The 25,344-nt window shown below is 39.1% G+C and overlaps 1 protein-coding gene and 1 long non-coding RNA gene across 2 annotated transcripts in view; one reads left to right on the top strand and one right to left on the bottom strand.

The window, feature by feature from the left end:
• rau (RA domain-containing protein rau) overlaps nt 1–20,315 on the bottom strand; it is a 41,465-nt gene extending 21,150 nt beyond the window's left edge. The window contains exons 1-2 of the mRNA XM_003703106.3: nt 19,830–20,315; nt 16,519–16,738 (exon numbers count right to left, since the gene is read on the bottom strand). Coding sequence (XP_003703154.1) covers nt 16,519–16,722 — 204 coding nt within the window. The 5' untranslated portion in view covers nt 16,723–16,738; nt 19,830–20,315. The remainder of the gene's footprint in view (nt 1–16,518; nt 16,739–19,829) is intronic.
• Nucleotides 20,316–20,364: 49 nt separating this feature from the next.
• Nucleotides 20,365–24,951, top strand: LOC105662462 (uncharacterized). The gene is made up of 3 exons (XR_013038338.1): nt 20,365–20,454; nt 22,478–23,140; nt 24,603–24,951. It is a non-coding gene; the product is annotated as an uncharacterized LOC105662462 (long non-coding RNA).
• The last annotated feature ends 393 nt before the right edge of the window (nt 24,952–25,344 follow it).

Raw genomic sequence — 25,344 nt, 5'->3', positions numbered from 1 at the left:
TATTAAATATCCCAGATGAAATGTTTAAAGGGTACAGTAGGTCATATTAGATTAGGGTATATTGAGCTATATTAAATCTACAGGGTGTCTTGAGAGATGATGGAGGACTTTGGAGAAAATATTGAATTAGTGAAGGGTCTGATCGCTAGCACAAAATATGATTGATTTATAGATAAGGGGAGAGTTATAATATGTGGAACAATTAAACCATTGTAATTATACTATGTACACGTTTTCACCGTGGCATTCGTGTTAAGAAAGCTGAAGAAATCTAATTGTACGCAAAACTTTAATGAACGCTAATTATAGTAACTTCTTGTCACGTGTTTTCACTTTCCATTTTACTCGTTACACTTCCAATCGGTTCCATTCACTTGATTAAACTTGATATTTGTACTTAACGAATTTCATTCATACTCCTGTATATTTCACACCTCCGTGCACTTCGTTTCCATCTGATACGAGGTGTGACTGAAACTGGTACTAAAACATGAAAAATATTTTAATTCTCATACGGTTTTATTGCACTTACAACCGGATGAGTGTCTCTCACCTCACAGTGACGCAATTTCACGATCACTTAATGAAACTTAATTATCTACACTCCTCAGAGCAAGTTTAGAGTAAAAATAAATCCCGTGGAACGAGATCCAGAGACGTTATACCGGTAACTTGTATCAATTTTATCGGAATCTTTAAACGCTGTATTTATTAAGTAAGATACGAAGATAATGTTAACATCGATGTGTACCGTGTCTATTTACACGTCTGGGCCACATCGGTATTTCCAGCTGTATCTGAAGCCGTCGGGCGATAAATCCCTTCTCTCAGAGCTTCTGCTGACCACACAACGATCTGAGCGTCGAGTTTATGTGCCAAAAGCTCCATCAAGAGCTTTCGTCGACTCTCAAGTAGCGTGTATACGCGTCATAAAAGGAACGCATCATTAATCTCCACAGAAATTCGTTGAGATATGGTTATCATCGCATGAGATCGTCCAGCTTTCTTCGAGCCTTCTTAACCAAAACCCACCCTTCGGTACACGATGCATACACCTGACTACGATTGCGGTAACTAAGGCGATAAGGTCGACAAGGCAGGGTTATCTGGAACGGAGGTGGTTTTCATGAATAATGCAAACGCGACGCAGTCACCGCGAAATGTATGCATGAAGTGTTAAAGGGAGTCACTTAAAATTCCATAATACCGTTCTCCTAGACCTCCTTCAATGTTTTGAAAAAATATATAATTGAAGTTAGTTTCCACATTTTCGAGAATTGTCAAAGGTAGACAAGATTATTACTTATAGGTCAAAAATAAACGACTGGCAGGCGGTGACGCGCGGCTTCGTTTAACCCGTCCGCTTGACATCACTTGACCAAGTGTCAATAAGTCGGGCGCTGTGTCAAGACCGAAAAAGTTCAACCTTGTTGCTATTTTTCTAGAACGCTAATTGGAGATGTATACAGCGATTCTGGAAGACAGGATTCGATGTGTAATTTTGTTGTGTTACATACTTATACACGTATCTTATAGACTTATACACATATCACTTACATAGCACTCATCTTTGTATTGAGGGCTTTAATGATAGGGTGCACCTATTCCACTATTTTCGTTACACTCTAAGGAAGAAATTGATGTATCACAAGTGCCATTTTGCAATACTTTTATGTCATGAACTTACGTTAGACTCTGAAGTATATAACTTAACAATTTATCAAAAATCATTACACTTCGATGTCTACCTTTGGCAACCATTTTGTATTGAAGACTTTAATGATAGGGTGCACCTATGCCACTATTTTCGTTATACTTTAAGGAAGAAATTGATGTATCACAAGTGCCATTTTGCAATACTTTTATGTCATGAACTTACGTTAGACTCTGAAGTATACAACTTAACAATTTATCAAAAATCATTACACTTCGATGTGTACCTTTGGCTACATTTGGCAACCATTTTGTATTGAGGGCTTTAATGATAGGGTGCACCTATACCACTGTTTTCGTTACAGTCTAAGGAAGAAATTGATGTATCATAAGTGCCATTTTGCAATACTTTTATGTCATGAAATTACGTCGAAGTGTATAACTTAACAATTTATCAAAAATCATTACACTTCGATGTCTACCCTTGGCTACATTTGACAACCATTTTATATTGAAGACTTTAATGATAGGGTGCACCTATGCCACTGTTTTCGTTACAGTCTAAGGAAGAAATTGATGTATCATAAGTGCCATTTTGCGATACTTTTATGTCATGAATTTTAGGTCATTGTACTGCACGGTGATATAACTATTGAATGCGCAACACGTAATTCCTTGCATCCCAACAAGTTATATCATTACATATCACCATGTACCACCTTGTACCACCCTTCCAATATAACGAAACTTAAAATTAAAAGACATAAGATAGCTAATTTAATCCCTAACTGCCAAATGGATCCTAAATTCTTTAAACGAAGTTTACAGCAATAAACGAATTAAGCCACCATTCACATGGGTCCGAAGCGCGTAAACAGTTGATACGCTGCACCATCGTGTTTATGATGTATTATGAGTTAAATAACGCAATGATAGGCACGGCGCCAGTAGCACGACGTATCTCTTTCGATTCACACAACGGGTGTCACGAAAAGAAAATGGTCGCACGCTTTTATCTCCGTCCTCCTTTCCATCGTAAATCAGTCACGCAGTACATTCTATTACCCGACGTTGTTATTTCTACCGGATTTTATGCGTTCGCGATAGACACGTTTTCCATTGTTCTTTATTGTCACTTGATAAAATTAATTTGCTCCTGGCACGGATGTCAATGATCGGTCTTATGCAAACGGAACCTGGAAAACTGGCATTATCGATCGGTTAACAATGATAGACGATAGGAATCGTACAGAAACGTACGATTTCCCAGCACGACGGTGAGAGCTTCTTATCGCTGTGTTACCGCGATTTCAAGCTTCCCCACGGCTCTGACGAAAGAGTTAAAGCACGAACACGAAACTTCCGGTGCAATGAACTCCGTCGAAGTAACGCGCGGCTTGTTACGACACCAATATTAGTTTTACGACTAGCTTCTGGAAATAGATCGGTGAAACCGTTCGTCATCGAAGGCGTTCGACAGAATTGTGTGCAGTTGACGCGAAACGGGGGACGCAGGTGCAGGACGCACCTGCACCCCCCGGTGTGGGGAAAATAGATTTCTGGTAGACGTTTGATAGTCATCCCTATTTTCACTTCTCTTTGTTGGTATAATGATATGTTGGTCTATTTTGAAAAATTCTGATGACGTTTACAGTTGCGGAGAAGTATAGTAACAATTATGGAAGCAAATTAATGTAGGAGTGTTGGTACATCTACTTCAAAAAATTCTGATGATGTTCACAGTTGAAGAGAAGTATAATAACAATTATAGAAGCAAATTAATACAAGAGTGTATTAACATGCAGTGTTGGTACATCTACCTACTACAAAAAATTCTGATGACGTTTACAGTAAAGAAATATAGTAACAATCAGTAACAATTAGTAAGAAATAAAGTAACAATTAATGTAGGAGTGCAGTAACATGACATGTATTAACATGGAGTGTTTAATATCTAAATACAAGTTGTTCAATTATGGATCAGAAGTGTCCCAACAATTTTTCATTACAAATATTCTATTCACCATTAAATTTCTATAAAAATTCTCTCCATCTCATATTTATATACCAAATACAATTTTAAGGTAGAATTAATGATACTAGTAATTTAGGATCAAATATTTGACAAGAGTTAATGAAGATCGTAATTTTTCACACTTTCCCAGGATAAAAATTGCGAAAGCATTTCTCTTCCTTCCTGTCTAACCAGGATCACGAGTATCATCATCATGTTCACACTTCCGGCTATTTGGTACCCTTGCACGTTTCTCATCCGGCTATCTTTCGAGCATCGGCCCGCCTGTATTCCCCGGATCAATGGTTCGTTCAATTCATTGATGCGGTTCATGCTGCATCCTTTCAAAAAAATTCACACTTATGCTGACCACCGCTAGGTTTTGTTACCAGTTATATCGACAGGTGAGTCACGCCAAGTGTTTGCAGGAAATGATTCTATTGAAATCTAATTCCTAGTCATGTTTCCTAATAATATATTACACAAAAAGTTTTCAGAGAAATAGTAAATCGTACTGTAAGGTATTAGACTGTGAGTGGAGACAATTTTAATATGCAAGTTAATTATTATTGATTTGCTATTTGATGTTGATGGTATATAGAGAGGATGTAGATATAGAAATTTGGAAATATATGAAGATTTGGGGATGTAGCAATTTGAGGATATAAGGATTTTGAAATGTATGAATTTAGATGTATAAAACTGTGTGGATATTTTAATTTGATGTAAAATATTTGATGTAGAATTTGGAAATATAAGAATTTCAGAATGTAAGAATTCATAGATGTAGAGAGTCGAGTATATGAGGATTTGAGGATGCAGCGATTTGAGGATGCAGCAATTTGATGATACAATGATTTTGAAATGTACCAATTTAAATATATAAAGTTATGTGAATATTCTTCCTAAAATAATTCTAGAGTCCTACATTTACCCACCAAGTTTCCTACCAGGTATAGTCCCAAACTGTTTCCTATCCAAAATTCGACCTCAGACCCACATCCAGCCATAATAATTCAGGGGCGGCAAACAGCGACAGAAGGCAAACACGATTATCAAGCGTCCGCGGCGCGTTGATATCAAGCCAAGATATAAAATGGGGGAGGAGGCTACAGCGAACAGAGCACAAAGGCGATAAAAGAGGATAAGGAGGAGTCGGATGAAGGAACATAGTACGACAACGCAACGGAGAGAACGCGGAGGGAAAGACTCACGAAAGAAAGAGTGAATGGGAGCACTGTGTGCCAGATGGTCGGCTTGTACATCGCGATCTCGAGACTCCTTCTATTACTATTTTCCCAATGATGAAGGAAGATCTGTACCGGTGCTTACCACTACGGGGAATCTGTCGAACGGGAACGATAAAACTGCCCGCAGCCCGATTGCGCCCGATGCTCTGACCTCTGATATAATTAACGAGAATTTATTGACTGATCGAATTGCAATTAATAGGAGCTGTCTGTTAGGGAAACTTGAATGACAAGATTACAAAAATCTGCGTAAATAGATGACTTGATTGGTTGAACAGCTAGCCTCTATTGCTTTCTGACAATTTTACTATTAGAATGTAATCGACAAGTTTCTATTTTAAGATTTAAAAATTCCTTTCTTGTACAGTCACTTCTTTTTTAAAAAATTTATTATAGACTTTTAGAGATGAACCTGTGTGCTATGTTTCTTTATTTTTATCATTTATCATTTTTATTCTTGTCAAAGAATATCTTCATACATGTTATCCTTCTAACATGCTCCTGATTTTTAATAATCTCTCAAGAAATATTTAAAATGTTTAACTCCAATTTGTATTCTAACCGCAATAAAAAATCAAGCTCATTAATTTTCCCACAATTAGCGGCAATTATACGTATTTTGCAGCAAACCTGAAATCGCGGATACAACTTTATCGAGTCACCAATCGCGCCTTCGTGGAACGCGTAGTTTTCATGCGGCTCTTTTTTCAGGCGTGGAAACGCGTCTCGTCGCGATACCAGGAAGAGGATAACGAGAGCGTGTGTGCAACAGGTAGCAGCGACGAAAAGAAGAGTCAGTGTATTTACTTGGCGATGGAAGACGAGATGATTAATTCCTGCGGTCGAACGAGTAACACGAAACTCGGGAACAACCCGCGGACAGGTTACGTTCGTACCTTTCTCTGCGGGATGAAATGATACTCGTGCTAGGAAACGATTGCTCTTGAACGTATAATTACATAATTTCTCGTGGCAACTCTTGTCTCGGGTACAGTTAAATGGCTAGTCTTTAATGATCGTATTACGAGACAGGAAAACTTCCAATGCATACTCGTGATTATACATTTAGACTTTATAAAGTGATTTAAAATTTATAAAGGTGATATATAGATCCATTCAAAAATCATCAAATAGTGAATCAGACCAAATAGACAGATGTGAGAAACCTCGTCAAACCTCGTAAGATGTCAAAAACCTCGTCAAACATTGATCCCACTGAAAGACCGATTGTAAGTGCCAAATCGAATGTGTATCGATAGCATCAGGACCAAGCGATGAACGAACGCTTTCATCAGTTTCAACGTTGGCGATCGAATAAATCCACTATGCAACCCTGATCCAAGCGAATTCTATGAAAATTGTCAGAACGTATTTTTCGCGTTGGCACACGTGTGTGTCCAAACCACGGTCCCACCTCCTTCCTTCACCTCCGCATTGTGCCACGGAACCGAACGTATCATTATTCGAGCCCCATAAAGGGAGCTCGCGGATAGCCAAGCCGTGCGAGAAGAATGTTAAGTGTCGCAATTGTGATTGTTCGACGTTGTACGAGCACGAAGCGTGGCCATCTGCACCGGAGACGCTAACCGCAATTGTTGCACTCGTTCTATTTCGACCAGATGTCGATCAATGATCGAAGGGCTGACACTTTTTCTTGTAACTGAAAGTACTGTTGTAACAGACTAATTGCGTAATATTTATTGTATTTGGTGTTGCAAGATTTTTGGGTTGGCTACCGGTAACGATATTTCATAATTCTGGATGTGTATTGATGTACAGTGGCATGTTTCATTTGCTCGTCACGAGATAAATTCCGAAAGAAACGGTTGAAATTTATTGAATCATACTTCAAGCTTCGATACAGTTGACAGGAGTGGATTGATAGCATCAGTCATTCACCAATCAGATTGAAAAACATGAAACACATCAATTTCTAGAACTCATCTTGTAACACGTATGCATATACATACATATACACGTGATACGTTACATAGCAGAAATAAATTTCATGTTTTTAAATTCCAAATAAAATTTCATGAATATCATAATATGCATAGGGTTAGTCTAGTCCAGGTTAAGAAGTCTAGTAGTTATGCTAATAAATTTTTAATGAGATGTCCAAGAATTTGCATAATGTTCCCAGAAACAATCCGAAGAAGCCGGTAATGACTAAATATTCGTCGAAGCTCGTCTCAACAAGCAAGGACACCGTACATCGCGAATTCAAGGAATGCAACGTGCGGCCCACATGTAGACATACGTTGACACAAGACCTTTTGGCACCTTGCTGACAAATGATGTTCTGCCGGTAGCGCGTTAACACGTGCTCTTACTGTGGACACTGTGTAATCGTGCGTGAAGCTCTCGGGGAAAATCTGGTTATGCATTCTATTAGAGTTTCGTAATAAATCTATAGAAAGTTTTCGTTTTAAGGGAAAGTAAGATGGATCAATTTAAGACAATCAAGTCATTTTTGATGGAAGAAGAATTTTATTCGAGGAAATTTGTAGGATGAATCCTAACCTAAACATTTTAATAAATGATGTTGATGATTGAATCCTAATCTAAAAATTTAAATAAATGATGTTGATGATCAAATCCTAACCTAAGAATTTAAATAAACGATGTTGATGGTTGAGATCTAACTTGAAAATTTAAATAAACGACATTGATGGTCGAATCCTAACCTAAGAATTTAAATAAACGATGTTGATGGTCGAGATCTAACTTGAAAATTTAAATAAACGACATTGATGGTCGAATCCTAACTTGAAAATCTAAATAAACGACGTTGATAGTCGAATCCTAACCTAAAAATTTAAATAAACGACATTGATGGTCGAATCCTAACCTAAAAATTTAAATAAACGACGTTGATGATCGAATCCTAACCTAAAAATTTAAATAAACGATATTGATCGAATCCTAACCTAAAAATCTAAATAAACGACGTTGATAGTCGAATTCTAACCTAAAAATCTAAATAAACGACGTTGATAGCCGAATCCTATCCTAAAAATTTAAATAAACGATATTGATCGAGTCCTAACCTAAAAATCTAAATAAACGACGTTGATAGTCGAATGCCAACCTAAAAATTTAAATAAACCTTATTTCTGAAATTCAGCAAAAATAATCTCATTGTCTGCAATAATCGCTGAACAAGAACGCCCAGTAGCAGAGTAATGCAGCGATCAAGATCCGCAATAAACATGCAAAATGGTTCTCTAATTGCCGGTCATGCGTCACAAACAGGCTACACGATTCTCGGTACACTGGAATGATTACTAAAGAGTAGTTTCGCGTAGCCGTACGAGTACGAGCCAGCTGCGGGTGCTTTCACCGGTAGTTCGTGACCAATCCTCAGCGACATTCATGCCCGAAGAATTCGAACGACGATCTCCATGAATGAAGTCTCGAACTACGTCCACTCGGCCAAAGTCGAGTAATCAGACTTTCTTGTTTGCGGTAACGATCGACCTTAATCGTTTACGTGCGTCCGCGCGAAGAATTCGAGTGGATTCACTTGAAACGATCCTCAGGAACGTACTTGAAAGGTGAACGTGCGTCACTCGTTGCGCAATCGACGATTGTCGCGTACGTTAAGCAACGAATTCCGGTTCACGATCGGCTCAAACGCTAAATCGCGGATGTGACTCTAGAACGCTAACAAGGGACATATGACTTTAAATTCGCGATTTTGCTGGCATTGAAAGAGGCAAGGACTGACCGAGGAATCAACCGTGAAGATTAATCACCGGGAACGGCGCTTAATGACCGGATCGGTTCACGGGAATTAACCTTCGCGCCATCTGAATTTCAAATACTTGCTCAACGCGGTCTTTAGGGTCACTGGGGATGTAGGTGGAGTCGGGTAGTCTTATGTTCATAAGTTTGAAAATTTTCGAATTAGCTTGGTTTTGCAATTTTCAGTTTATAAGTTCTTAAGTTTAACAAATTTAGAAGACTCAAATCTGTACGTTCCTGAATTACCAAACACATAAATGTCTACAAATGTTCAAATCATCAAATCCTCAAATTCGTAGCTTTCCCTAACTTCTAACCTCCTAAATTGTCCACATTCAGACCTAAATCTCTAAGTTCCCAAACTATGAAAGTTCGTAATGTAACTTCCCAACTTTTCAAAACTCCAAATTCTCAAATGTCACAAAATTAAAAGACCCAAATTCGTACGTTCTCAAAGTTCCAAACACCTAAATCCTTCCATATATTCAAATCTCCAAGTTCTCAAATTCATAACTTTCCCTAATCCCTAATCTCTGAAACCCACATTCAGACCTAAATCTCTAAGTGTCCAAATTATGAAACATCCTAATGTAACTTCCCAACTTCTCAAAACCCCAAATTTTCAATTTTCCCAAATTTAGAAGATCCAAATTCGTACGTCCTTAAATTCCCAAATACTTAAATCTCTCCATGTATTCAAATCTCCAAGTCCTCAAATTCATAACTTTCCCTAATCCCTAATCTCCCAAATTTCCCACATTCAGACCTAAATCTCTAAGTTTCCAAATTATGAAATATCCTAATGTAACTTCTCAACTTCTCAAAACCCCAAATTCCCAAATTCACCAAATCCTCCAGTTCCCAAATCTCTGAACACCTAAAGTCTCCCAAGTCATCAAATCTGAAATCCCCAAAATTCCATTTACAGATCTAAAAATTTCAAAGTACGGATGTGAAACTTTAGCAAGAAAAATCGATTCCCTAACGAGATCCAGTTCGTGCTCGGAGATCGCCACGTGAGTCTAATATAGTAATTCTTGCGACTGGCGCCAGTCTCAAGATTTTTTCTTCCCCCGATACAATTCCAGGAAAAACGGGTGAACGGCACCGATAACGTAAGGAAAGGGTACAACTGGTCTCTCAGATAAACGGAAACAAAACGGTTTTATTTATATTCGATGATCGATAGTCGGCCGCTATCGACGGAAGCAGAATCACCGATTCTCGGTAGCAATTCGACATGGCGGAAGTCTCTGCGAGCGAATTCAATTTTATCTGAAAAACAGTGCGTGTCGAAGGACCGATTACGCAACAGTTCCGGTGGTTAATTCTAGAAACGAAAGACCTCCTGCCTATTTATGGATATGTTTGTACGATAATACGCGATTTTGTTCAAATTTTAAAATATACAAACCCACCGTTCTCGTGCGTAGTTGCTGGCTAGAAAAATAAATGTTACGAGTCGATACTTGGCGCGTAAAAAGTCGCGAGAAACGGTGCCTTCTAATCCGGTCATAAAACACGTGGATCTCTAACAGCGGCCATCGGTGACCCCATACTTTTTCCGTCGCACATGTCAACGGTGTTTTTGTAGGATTCGGTGGTGTGTTTACTTAAGAACCATCGGTTCCAACTCGCATGTCCTCGATGCGCTCCAAGCAGTTCATCTTGCCGCTTCTTACGAGAACAGAAGCTGATAATAACCTATAATTATCTGTGAAGCTGAAGAACACTGAGTGCTTTCGTGTGCTCTTTAAATAGATACTCTCAAAATTACGTCGGGTGAAAGCTGGGATGACAAACAAGAGAACAGACATAATAACCGTTCTGGCATAATCAGTACATTTTGGATTGCTATCATGGTGATGTTTTGATTGTTACGTGGGAATCACTGTCTACAGCTAACTGGAACTTTCTGATGACTCGTATATTTTAATTATACTCTGTCATGTTAGATGCAAATTTTAGACAATAATATCTGCTAAGTATTTAACATCTCATCTTTGATTGTTACAAATGTTTCAAGGGAACCATTGTCTACATGTTCAGAGCTAACTTTCTGCTGACTCGTAGCTAACTTTCTCATTGTACTTAAACTTTGTCATACAAGACTTAATTTTTTTACTAAAATTTACTAAGTATATAAACATCATCCACATCTCAATTTGTTCATCTTCACAATTCAGCTTAAAACGAAAGGTCAATTTAGCATCAACGTCATCTATTTGATAAACGTGATTGTCAGACTATTTGCGAGTAAAGTGACAAATTGAAATACTATTGTAGCCATTGTCTGTATTGACATTGTTGGCTCCAGTGTTTCTGGCATAATTGTTCTTGATCGGTTATCAAGTTCTCATCCTTCTACATCGTCAGCTGCCAGTGATCGAACAATATGCCTACCGGTCGTTTTCTTACGAATTTCTCGCACTTCTCGATACGTAACAATAGATACCTCTCGTAGACACGACTTCGCATTGTCTCTGGAACAATATCTAGTCCTTACGCAACTGGATTTCCAGGCACTATGAGAACCGGCAAGTTTGGGGAACTTGAAATGCAAGATTTCTCTTTTCCATGCGTTTTTCTGGTGACTCGGAAGCTATAAAACTTGATTGTGGAAAGAAATTATAGAACTTTGGATTTAATAAAATTTTACAATTTACTTTTACAAGAAAGATGTTTTAAGTGGATCCTAATAAAGTTTATCGAGTAAAAACTAGTTTTTGGATTATAAATCAAGGGTCAATATTCCATGTACCCGCATGTGGATATCAAAAAGGTTCTTTGTATATCTCGTAGATTTTCTAGCAAGTATCACAATGCATCCTAATAAGGATACGAGTCATCCTTGGCCAGGATGTTTCCCCTATAATGTGCATCGTATAATCGTCGCAGTTATGGCTCCTTTGAGAACATCTTTTTTTATGTATCCGCTTGAACCGAGTCAAGTTATTCTAGTTCACACTGCCGCGGTGCGATTTATTATTATGTTAATAATTTCATGAAATACCAGGTGTTCCGCAATATTATTAACCCTCAGTCTAGATTCTAACAATTTATGTCTTTAAAAATACTAGACATGCACACATATGCAAATAAACATTAAATGTATGATTATACATTTTAATTCAGATATTTGATTAAATACCTGAATTAAATTTGGACAAGGTTTGCAAAATTGTCAGATATTTGATTAAACATCTGAATTAAATTCGGAGGTTTGCAAAATTGTCAGATATTTGATTAAACATCTGAATTAAATTCGGACAAGGTCTGCAAAATTGTCAGATATTTGATTAAACATCTGAATTAAATTCGGAGGTTTGCAAAATTGTCTTTTACTTTTCTACGTTTATAACAGTTCAATTATACGCTTTCAAACTCCCCGTTATCTTTTTCTACATCTAACTTTCTGTACAGCAATTTCACCATTGTACACTCGAAACAATACTCTAACAAAACCTCCTAATTACACTAAAAAAAGAACCATCAAGACATACGGTTAATTATAACCATGTAAGTTGACGAAAAGGTTAAAGATCTCAGTATCTGACCTTGGAGTAAAGTCCTCAACAATGCAAAGTATAGAACAAAGCAATTTCGAAACGCTTTATAACAAAATCGTGCGTAGAGTGTTTGAGAGTCGAAGGACGATCAACGAATTGATAAAAGTCAGATGAAACGACGCGTTTTATCAAGACAGTGTACTGAAGAAAACCGGAACCACGGGCCGCCGCGCCGGATGTTGCGTGGTTCGAGGGACAGGTCCGGGACCTACGAGCGGAACGAAAACCTGAAACACGATTTCGTATACACTTGTCGCGATAGTAAACGATCGAATTTCTTCGTTGGAGAATCCATCGGTATTTAATAAGGTTACATGAGAACCATGTTATGTGGATACCTAAGAAAAAAAGCTTAAAGCACTTATCAGTGAAACTGGTTCGGAATATGTAGATTAGGTTGACGTTTTGTTGGTATTTTGTTTGAAGTAAAAGTAGCAAACCGAGCAAACAGGACATTGATGTTATAACTGTTATTGATTAAACTTGAAAATTGGATCAGACATGTTCACAAGCTTTTCAGAAAATATTTTCAATTAGAAATGTTTGAAGTAAAAGTAGCAAATAACCAACTTTGATATTATAACTGATTAAACTTGAAAATTGGATCAGACTTGTTCCCAGACTTTTTAAAAATTATTTTCAATTGGAAATGTTTGAAGTAAAACTAGCAAATAACCAACTTTGATGTTATATCTAATTAAACTTGAAAATTGGATGAGACTTGTTCCCAGACTTTTTAAAAATTATTTTCAATTAGAAATGTTTGAAGTAAAAGTAGCAAATAACCAACTTTGATGTTAGAACTAATTAAACTTGAAAATTGGATGAGACTTGTCCTACTCTATGAAGAGCTTGAGAATGAATGAAGAACTTTGAGAAACCATCTTCAATTATAAATGTCCTACTTTATATGAAGTATATTTCTAGAGAGACCTAAAAAAGTCTAACAGTAACAAAAGTTCACAAGGATTTAAGATTAAAAACGAGTAAGAGTCGATTGAATTTCAACAGCAGGTAGACACGGACTCGCGACCAATAAAAATTGCGGTCGTCGCATTTAAAACGCGAAGTAATGCATTATCGCTGTGGCATCCCAGTTTCAGCTCCACATATTAAACACCTGTCTGCTGAATATATAATATCGACGGCGTATTCACGTTATATCTGCATTGTATGGCCCGTTTCACACGCGGTTGCACAAAGGTCCGCTTCAGACGGATGACTTCTTCCGTTAGCTTAATCCAGGAGCCACCTGTGTCCTCGAACATCCTGGTCATCAGCATTTTTCTAATTTCCTCACTTATCAAGGGGTAAACAATTAACACTCCTTAAAAAGTAATTCCCTAAAGTAAGTTTTCAACACTCCTTTCGATAGAAATTATGTATATATTTTGATTTTTCGTGGCTTTCACCACTCCAGTTTATCTGGTTTCGTAAACCCGCAGTTTTTGTCGGCGGGATTCTGTGTGAGAACCCCGCATGCCGAGGCGTCGCACATTGCGGGTCACTCACAATGTGGAGTGAAAAACTATACGGAGGCACGGTAACCATGGTGGAGCCACTTAATCGTACTTGTTCCAGGGATCCTCGCTTCTACGTAGGCTCGAAATTTGTTCGGAGGAACGACGACGTTCTGGCCGACTTAGATAACGTTAAAAGCTGTATAATTGCTGGAGGAGGGATGTGGAAATATAGAAATGTGGGTTTAGGGGAATTTAATGATTATACGGTTACAAGGACAATGGGATTTGGGGACAAATGAAATGTGGGGAAATTGGAATTTGGGGACGGGGAGGAATTTTGAGATATAGAGATCTGAGGATTTAGGAATTTGGGGATATGGAGATCTGGGGGTTTAGGTATCTGGAGATATAGGGATCTAGGAATTTAGGTATATGGAAATTTAGAGATCTAGGAATTTAGGTATATGGAAATGTAGAAATCTAGGAATTTAGAAATCTAGAAATTTAGAGATCTTGGAATTGAAGGATTTGGAAATCAAGAATAGGGATCTGAGAATTTCGGGACCTAGGAATTTAGGGATCTAGGAATTTAAGAATCTAGAAATCCAGAAATCTAGAAGTCTAGAAATTTAAAAATCCAAAAATTTGAGAAGCTAAGAATTTAGTAATGTAGAAATCTTATAACGTGGAACTTCGAAAATCCACTAACTAGAAAATCTAAAAATTTGAAGAGCTAAGAACGTAGAAACGTAGAAATCCAAGAATGTGGGAATTAAAAAGCTTAGTAACTTGAAAATCTAAGAATTTAAAAATGTGAAGGCCATATGGATTTAGGAGCCCATGAATTTAGAAATGTATACATGGAAACAGTAGAAATCTTTTCTAATTTCCAGGCAGCGGTCACAAAAGTTTTATCGTTCCGATAAGATAAAGAATGGCAAAAGAGCCCTGATCTCCCCGAGTCGGTCGAGAAACAGCCGAGAACCGGTATAAAATAAAATGTATTCTGGTCATGTTTTTTCGAATACGTTAACTGACTGCACGAAGATGGCGATGATGCTGTTGCGGCTTTTGCGATACCACACAGCTTTACGTAAGAGGTATGAAAAGCGAAAAATCCGCTATCTCGTGCAATGATCTCGATATCTTCTTTGCTGACTGGCTGAATCGGTGCAAAATAATATCGTATCAATTGGTATACTATTTTTGCGTATACGAATTCTTCGAAAGTGTCATTTCCGCATACTTCTGTGTATCATCTTGGATCTTTCACGGTTAATAAAGATAACATTTATAGAACGTGAAATGTATTCGGGCTCGTAAAGTTTGGGATTGAAATGAAGACTTCACAGGGGTTCCGCTCTCCCTTTCTTGGCAGATGTTGGACTGGACTCCCTAAACATCTTGTCGGGATCAAGGGCCTACGGAGAGCGTCGTGTTTCTGGCCGCGCAAAAAGGGATGCGAAACGCATGCAGTTGCAACTGGACTTGGAGACACGGATCGTGAGAAGTTCACCCTCTTTTCGAATCGCTTCCCACATATATTTTAGGTCCCTCTAAAGCCCTCAGATCCCTCACTCATGAGCTCCGAGTTCCTTTTATAGCTAATTTCAGTTTTGGAAAAAGGAAGTAATCACACGGAGATAAGTCAGAATTTGGAGGATGTTGGGACTTGTTTTTTCGCCAAAAATTCACGAACAGCGACAGATCACATGGTGCGTTATCATGCAACAGAAACCAACTTCCCGGCGCTCGATATTCGGGCCTCACACGAACGATCCTCTTCCACAAATGTTCCATAACACCCAGATAATATTCGCCATTAACATTTTGTCCCTGTGGAACGAATTCCCGAAGTATAATTCCTCTAGAATCGTAAAAGCAAATTAACATTGTCTTCTCTCGGGACTTCTGGAATCGCAATTTTTTGATTTTGGAGAGCCTGGAGATTTCCACGTAGCACTTTGGCGCTTTGTTCGAGGTTCATACTTGAAGCACCAAGTCTCATCACTAGTTACAATTGATTCCAGGAATGTACAGTTTCGTCTGGCTGTTTTGATAAGATCCTCGCAATATTCAACGCGAGCAATTTGTTGCGCTTGCCTGTGATTTTGTGACGCGGTGACGAAAGGTTCTGTCGCATTAAACGCTATAAGTTTACAATTCGTTGCTCGATTCCAATAATGATTGTTGTGTTTTGTAGGGGAGGTATACTGTTTTCAGATAACATATTGTTTTAATAGAAGGTGCTAGGAGAACTGTGTATGGAAGACAAATGTACCTAACATGTCCAAATGACCTCCAAATAATTTCGAAACGATTCGTAATTGATGACGCGATTATTGAAATAAAGGATGAAGCACCGTGTCCACGTTTTATCGTCCTGTTTGCGTAATCGAAAATAATCGCCGCTATTTCGGTCGCGAGAGTAATCAAGCGAGGCAGTGCGTCGGAAACAATCGTGGATTAAACACACGTCACGTCGATGAATCCCATTAGCCAGGCAAGGACACACGTGGTCCAGCTGTTAATAAGTGCAGGGAATCGTGTTGTTCTCGTTTTCACGAAACCGTTTCACCCGTCATGGATAACCGTTCTGTTCTCCTAGTTTGCTTTATTAAGCAACCACGTCATTGCTTCTTTTTTTTCCAACCCTCCCGTGTGACTTTCGATCTCTTTCACTGGATGACGCACAGACTTTTTTTTCATCCGGATCCCTCTTGTTCGTTATTGTCCATTCAGTCGCAAACGGGTTTTATATCGGACCTCAAGCAAAAGAAATTCGCGATCGGTGTCAAAAGGAACACTTTTAGTCGACTTACCTGTTGAGGGGCGGCGTCGGCAGGAGAGAAGCTTGAAAGGGCAGTTAAGGGTGCCAGCGAAGCACACGAGGATGCTCTCGAGGGCGGTGGTGTGTGTCCAGGGGTCGGACTTCCGCTTCCGCAGCTACTCGCACCCCCGCTCGAAGCGAGACTCACGCTGTCCGCTCGCCCTCTCCATGGCGAGACCGACACGTGCTTCAACATGCCTCTTCAGGGTCACCTACAATCAATGTACAATTTTTATAACCTCTGTACATTGTAGTTTGTTCAGGTGAATTCGACAAACTGTTCCTTTGAGAACTGAGAACCCTGACCGTGTGCAGATTTATGGCTAGGAAAGTCCTTTGTACCCGTAGGACCTTCATGGTGTGTTTAGATTAAGTAAGAGTCTTGGGGTATATTTAGGTTGAGCAACTTGCTGGTTCGACCTTTAAAGCACTTAAGAGTGAGGAAGTCTTTGTTCAACTCCTGGTTCAGCTACTTGCCTAGCCACTTTACTACATGCCTAGCTACTTGTTCAGCTACCTGCTCTTATAGACATTACTACACACACTTACTATTATCAAATACAATTTATAAATTAATTTATGACAGCTGCAGAGTGCATCTTATGCCACATACTAGAATCATAAATGCATAAACCAGATCACCTTATTCAGGTTTGAAAATGATCAATCTCAGAATATAACTGTCACAGTAATATATGATTGAAAATAAAGTGAACCGTTTGAATATCAATAAACCGTTAATTATTCAATCGATCAAATCTCCAAGGTACAGATTAAATTTACGGTATTAACAAAATCAATTAGCGAGAACCAGTCTGAAAACCCAGCAGGAATCCAGTAAACGGGATAAAATGGCAGATACAGTTGCTCCAATTTCTAACGTTCATCCATATTCGAGTTTTAACAAACGTAGCGAGACATTTATTCGAAATAGAATGTTAATGCAGCAGGTAGTATCTTCAGCCTTTCGCTCGAAGGTTGTAAAAGGACATAATGACCGTGAAGGCCGTTCGATAATTGCCAGGTAGCTACACGATTATAGAACGAATAGTCTTCGTAAATCGACGAGGAATACTTGAAAAACCGGACCTGATGTAATATCGGTGTAATTCGAACTGGGGACCAAGTTACGGTTGGAAGCTGAAGTGAAACCCTTGGGAGACTGGTAAACAACACAGCTGCATGCCAGAAGCTCCAAGAAGCTTAAACATTCGCGAAGAGTGCGCCAGACGTCGACATCCAACAGGAAGTGTACGTGGCCCGATTGTTAAACGTTTCCATAACGAGGAAGAGCAAGAAAATGGTAACCATTCTCACAGTGTTAACTGTATTCGCCTCGTTAATAATAATTGCCTATAACGCGATCTGTGCCGTTTAATATTACTACGCCACTGAAATTCCGTATACAATGGAGACCAATCATATTCGTTACGTATTAATTAATTAAGAGGTGCATTTGCATCGAAGGGAAACCCTTATATAAGGTTAACTTACAGTTAGTTATTAAACTGTTAGTTATTCAAGCTTTGATATTCATGATGTGTAGGTATTTATATATATTTTGTTGGTAGTTTTCTTCAAAATCGAGTGAACTGGCAAGGAAGTATAAGTGAAAAATTATTGGAAATATAGAGGACGATTATTGAAATAAATGTCATCTGTTTTTATATGATGCGTTTTGTTGTAACGAGTTGTATCTAAGCAAGCTTAATATGGCGATGTCTTACATCCCTACGAGATGTATGTTGACGCGTTGCATTTCCACGCTTAGTATCTCTACGCGCAGTAACTCCACGCGTAGCAATTCCACTGATAGTATCTCCACGCGTAGTAACTCCACGCGTAGTAACTCCATGCGTAGTAATTCCACGCATAGTAACTCCACGCGTAGTAATTCCACGCATAGTAACTCCACGCGTAGTAATTCCACGCACTGTAACTCCACTCACAGTATTTCCATGCGTACTAACTCCACGCGTAGGTATTTCTACGCGTAGTAACTCCACGCGTAGTAATTCCATGTGTGGTAATTTCATGCGTAGTAATTTCACTCGTAGTGACTCCACGCGTAGTAATTCCACGCGTGGTAACTTCACGCGTAGTAATTTCACGCGTAGTGACTCCACGCGTGGTAATTCCATGCGTAGTAATTCCATGCGTGGTAACTCCACGCGTAGTACCTCCACGCGTAGTAACTCCACGCGTAGTAATTCCACGCGTGGTAACTCCACGCGTAGTAATTCCATGCGTGGTAACTCCACGCGTAGTAATTCCATGCGTAGTAACTCCACGCGTAGTAATTCCATGCGTGGTAACTCCACGCGTAGTACCTCCGCGCGTAGTAACTCCACGCGTAGTAATTCCACGCGTGGTAACTCCACGCGTAGTAATTCCATGCGTGGTAACTCCACGCGTAGTAATTCCATGCGTGGTAACTCCACGCGTAGTAACTCCACGCGTAGTAACTCCACGCGTAGTAATTCCACGCGTGGTAATTCCATGCGTGGTAACTCCACGCGTAGTAACTCCACGCGTAATAACTCCACGCGTAGTAATTCCATGCGTGGTAACTCCACGCGTAGTAACTCCACGCGTAGTAATTCCACGCATAGAAGCTCCACGCGTAGAAACTTCACGCGTAGGGACTCCACGCGTAGTAGCTCCACGCGCTGTAACTCTACGCGTAGTAACTCCACGCGCTGTATCCCTACGCTTAGTAACTCCACGCGTTGAATCATTACGCGTTGTACTACTATCCATTGCAAAGCGACGCGTTGTATCTCTACGTGCCGAATCTCAACGCATCAAATTACTATGCATTGTACCCCTACGCGCTGTATCTCTACACATCAAATCTCCACGTGTTGTACCCTCACGCGTTGAATTTTTCCGCATTATATTCTTACGCATTGCATCTCTACGCGTTGAATTCCACTGCATTGTATCTCTACGCTGTGTCGCCACATTACATGATGACGCGTTGTACTACGATATAACAAAAAGATATGCACTGTGTTCCGAGAAAACTATCGCAATAAGAAAATAAAGCTTTCGATATACTGTCATAAATAAATATCATATCAAAATGATTAGCGCACCTAATGAGCTACTTGCAATGTACTTCCATTTCATACTTCCCCAAAGTGTATTTAGAATATACGCAAAGTGCAACGTAACTATGGTATTTGATAGCTCTAGCTTATTGATCATGAAAGGCTTTCACTATAATCATACTTTTACTCATCGCACGCGTACCGCGAAAGTGTGATAACATTATCACGCAATTCCTCGCTGTATACTCACTTTTACCAATTCACAGCTGAGTGCAGGCCGCACTCGCGCGGTCCGTTGCGTACGTCAATGCGCGGGAATCATGTTTACACTCGGCGAACAAGTGGCATTGACTGCATCCGATTGCACTGTCCGACACTAGACCATAAAACTGTTCCAATAAGAAACAAAACGAACTGTCCAGTAATCAACAACACATTCCTCGTTGTTGCAATCACTATTAAAACGATCCTCGATTTTTAATGTGCACCTCGTACGAATATTGTTCGATCCAAATAGTCTAGTAAATAATTTTTAATATTGCGGAAGGACGAGAATGTCGCGCGTTTTTTGAATAGCACGCCTCGAGGAGAGGTGGAGGCACGAAGAGGACGCGACTGCACGCTGCGAGAGCTGCGCTACAACTGAAGCGGACGCGTGAACCGTCGCGTAAGCTAAGCTGGAGTATACTACGAGAGCCGGAGGAAAGAAAACGACCTTCCAACGAGTCGCGCTGATCGCTCGCTTGTGTGCGATAGCGTAGGCTTCCTGCAGTTGTGTGGGGGCGAGACAATTCGGAGCTGGACTTCATTTGGACTTGTACAAACATGGAAATATAGAGAAATGTGGACAGTATAGAATATGTGGAGATACCTAGGTATATGCATGTACTAGACATCTCCATAGGGGTGTAAATATCTGAAGAGATTGGATTTTGCAAATTTAGGGATTTTGGGAGGAGAGACTTGATTTGGAAATATAGGAACTTGAGGTTATAGGCGTAGAAACTCCACGCGTAGTAACTCCACGCGTAGTAATTTCACGCGTAGTGACTCCACGCGTAGTAATTCCACGCGTGGTAACTCCACGCGTAGTAACTCCACGCGTAGTAATTCCATGCGTGGTAACTCCACGCGTAGTAACTCCACGCGTAGTAATTCCACGCATGGTAATTCCATGCGTGGTAACTCCACGCATAGTACCTCCACGCGTAGTATCTCCAGGCGTAGAAACTCCACGCGTAGTAACTCCACGCGTAGTAATTTCACGCGTAGTGACTCCACGCGTAATAATTCCACGCGTGGTAACTCCACGCGTAGTGACTCCACGCGTAGTAACTCCACGCATAGTAATTCCATGCGTAGTAACTCCACGCATAGTACCTCCACGCGTAGTATCTCCAGGCGTAGAAACTCCACGCGTAGTAACTCCATGCGTAGTAATTTCACGCGTAGTGATTCCACGCGTAGTAATTTCACGCGTAGTGACTCCACGCGTAGTAATTCCACGCGTGGTAACTCCACGCGTAGTAACTCCACGCGTAGGAGTCTAACAATTTAAAGATGTGGAGAGTTAAGGATTTGGGCAGGTAGTGGTGGAGCACAGAGAGAATTAGGCATATTGGGAAATATTTTGGAATATATCTATTTGGGGATTTGGTGATTTGGAGTTGTAGAGGACGGAGAGCTTTCAGGATACCGAGATTTGGGAGTATGGCAATTTGGAGACATCGAGATTTGGGAATATAGTAATTTGAGGATTTGAGAATTTTGGAGATGCGGGGATCCAAGAGTGTAGAGATCTGGGGATATCAGAATTTGAGAATATAGCAATTTGGGGGTTTAGGGATTCGGTGACGTAGGGATTCAAGAATGTAGAGATCTGAGGATATAACGATTTAAAAATATAGCAATCTGGGAATTTGGGGATTCGGGGTCATCAGAAATTTCAGAATGCAGAGATCTGGGGATATGAGAGTTTGGAAATATAGGAATTTGGAGATTTAGGTATTTGGGGATGTAGGGGTCCTAGAACGCAGACATCTGGATTATAACAATTTGGAAATATAGCAATTTGGGGATTTAGGGATTCGAGGACGTAAGGATCACAAAATGCAGAAATCTTGTCATAACAATTTGGGAATATAAGAGAGGAGTATATAGATAACATACGTATAAACGTACATATAGTATATGTACATGTATTACACATCAAGTTATGTTAGAACAAAGTTAAGTCGTGCGATTAGGTCACAATTAAATTAGTCTCCCTTAACAATCATTTAGTTACGTCCAATTAATAATAACTAATCCACAATTATATTATACAAGTCACTTTCCTCTGCATAAAAGTCGGAAAACAATTATAATGCATTTCAGTTGTTAAAGTCAGGCTAAAGCGTTCAAAACAAAAACAATTCGTCAAACGCTCCACCCAGTGCCTTCTTACATAATCAAAATCCTTTGTGCATCCTGACGATGCATTCATAATATATGCACCCTACGTCGAACCAAGCGGAGGGGTCAACAAAACAAGGCCAAAGCAACGAATTAAACCCTGAACATCCTTCGAAAAACATGAACGAAAACACCCACGAGTTGCTGAAATATATACTGAAATATAGCGTGCAAGTTGCATCGATAGCGCACACATGTCTACTCTCGAATACCTATATTCCTAGATTTCTGTATAGTCAGATCTCTATCGATGATTGTTTCATAGAGGAAAGTGCATTTCGTGAATCTGATGTTGTGGAATTTCTGTGTTTTCGAGTATCTATGTTCTGGAATCCTATTTCTGGAATTATGTGTCCGTAGATCTCTATGTTGTTATATGTATACTTAATAAATTAATTTATCGCTTAATTAATTTTATAGTTTTAATATATGTTGTTTTTTTAGTATATACAGATGCAATTGTCTCAGTCGTTTCTAATTTTATCTTCGCAAAGGAATGTCTACAATTCATTAAACACCGAAGAAACAACCCTTCCATGCCAGAATATCTTTAAATAATTAAAATTCCGAGAACACTTCCAGCAGCGTCCTAAGCGAGTAAATTACAAATGTCCTAAGGAAAACAAGTCGTAACTATTAATGAACAGATCAACATACCTAAAAAATGCACTACACCTGTTAATGGTCCGTGTGAATACACGTGTTCGAACGTTTCATTTTTCCATTATTTATTATTCTGCTCACAAGATAAAGGAAAGGATTGAACATTACATATTACGTGATTCCTGCGAGAGTCGCAACAGTGAAGAATGAATTCTAACGAATCCACCGGCAGAAATAACGTAATCAAAAATTTCATCGACAAGTAGGCTGAGAATATCTTAACTGAAACGCTGAGGGACACATTTTTCAGAGGAATCTACAGGAAACAAGGAACGTTGAAGCAGTCTGGGTCCCTGATAAACTCCTACGCGATAGAGGCGACTCGCACGCGTCGAATCGACGTTGAGTTCAGACTGTGGTGACAAAATTTCATTCGGCGGTGAACAAATAATGTTTCAAAAATTCAAGGACAACTTCTTATGTGATCGTTTTTAATGTGAACAAGTAGGTGTTTTTCTCAGAGAAAATAGATTTTATGGCGAGAGGGAAAATGTAGACTTTGAAATTTAGTTTGGAGGAAATTTTAAATGTTGAATTTCAAATCTAGTGAATTTTTTGGAAATTTCTTATTTTCCGAATTTCAAATTCCACTAGTTTCAAATTAACCTAGTTCCAAATTACCAAAATTTCCCTAGTTGCAAATTCTGCAAATTCTAAATTCCTCTAGTTCCAAATTTCCCAAATTCCACATTTCTCAAATTACCCTAGTTCCAAATTCTCCAAATTCCAATTTCCCCTTGCTTCAAATTCCTCTAGTTCCAAATTCCCCTAGTCCGAATTCCCCCTAGTTGCAAATTTCCCAAAGTCCAAATTCCCCTAGTTCCAATTTCTCCAAATTCCAAATTCTCCTAGTTTCAAATTTCTCAAATTCCAAATTTCCCTACTTGCAATTTCGCCAAATTCCAAATTCCCTTAGTTCCAAATTCTTCTAGTTCCAAATCCCCCTAGTTCCAGATTTCCTAAATTCCAAATTCGTCGAATTCCAATTTGCCCTAGTTCCGAACTCCTCTAGTTCCAAATTCCTCTAGCTCCAAATTCCCCTAGTTCCAAATTCCCCTAGTGCCAAATCCCCGTAGCTCCAAATTCCCCTAGTTCCAAATTCCCATAGTTCCAAATCCCCCTAGTTCCAAATTTCCCAAAGTTCCAAATTCCTCTAGTTCCAAATCCCCCTAATTGAAATTTTCCCAAATTCCAAATTTCCCTAGTTCCAAATCCCCCTAGTTGAAAATCTCCCTAATTGCAAATTCCCCAAATTCCAAATTCCCCTAGTTCCAAATCCGCTTAGTTGTAAATCCCCCTAATTGCAAATTCCCAAAATTCCAAACTCCCCTAGTATTAACTCACCCTAGTTACAAATCCTCCTAGTTCCAAATTCCCTTAGTTGCAAATTTCCCAAATTCCAAATTCTGCAAATTTCAAATTTCCCAAATTGCTTATAGTTCTAAGCAATATATAAAAATATATTGCTAATATACTATCAGCAATTGCTTATAATTACTAACAGTTCCAAATTCCCCTAGTTCCAAATTCCCCAAATTTCTCTTCCCCCAAATATCCATAAACCTAAAAAGGAACAGTAACAATCCATACCCTCCTACCACTCCATACCTAATTTGCCTACGCCAACAAGTTAATTAACATCCGAACCACAATTAACGAACGAAAAAGCGTGCGAATTTTTGCCTCATCAAAGACGTGTAACCATAAAAAGAAAAGTTTCGTTTTCTAGCGGTTCAGATACGATCTAGATTCGATGAACGCAACTCCTCGAGCAGAAGATGAACGAAAGTTATGCGTTTGCTTTCATACCGGAAGCAACCAGGAACAATTTCCTTCTCGTCGGTGATAATCTTTTTACCGATTTCTCCCACGGTTTGGCTTCTCTATGCTCTTCAATCTCTTCCAGATTTCTAACAGGTGAGAAGATTTCACACGTTTGATGCTAGTGTTTCATTCAGTCACCGCAGCGACAAAAAGCTTCGACATCACTGGATGGCAAGTTAGGTCCATGGAAAGCGTATTATTATACCTGGGTGGGATCTGTGTTGTTAGAAGACCTTCTATGGGGTCCATAGTAATTCGAAGCCTATCGTTCGCGGAACACAGGTGCAGGAATTAGAAACGTATCGAACGGGATGTCTGAAGACGATACCTTTCACTATGCGTGTCTTAGAAGATTATCTGCACTTGATATTTTAATTTATATCGTTTTACATATTCATGAAATTGTTATTAATACATTGTATGCCAGAGTTTTACAGAACTTCTGAAATTGCATTTTTCTTTACAAGTTATAAGACTTTGACATTTTTTTCTTCACTTTGAAGTTTTTATTTTGCTCATGACACTGAAATTATATTTTTATTACTGATGTGTACTTATATTTTACTGCGTTGGAATTATATTTTGATTATAAAATATATATTGAATTACATAATGATTCCTGCGCTGACGAAACACTGAGAAGTTTTAAAAGTTACAAATTTGCAACTTGACGAGTTTGTACCAATAATGCAGAACGTGTAATATTTTGCTGATTAATCAATTATAAGTTCAAGGCTTCGGTTATCGTATCAGTAACATTAATTGAAAAAATGAAATCAGTGATATCTTGTTTGCAATATTGGTTTGGAATATTTGAGACCTTA

The sequence above is a fragment of the Megachile rotundata genome, chromosome 6, assembly GCF_050947335.1.
Source record: "Megachile rotundata isolate GNS110a chromosome 6, iyMegRotu1, whole genome shotgun sequence".
NCBI classification, from domain to species: Eukaryota; Metazoa; Arthropoda; class Insecta; order Hymenoptera; family Megachilidae; genus Megachile; species Megachile rotundata.
Note: the sequence above shows the minus strand (reverse complement) of the source record. Positions and strands in the feature narration are given on the sequence as shown.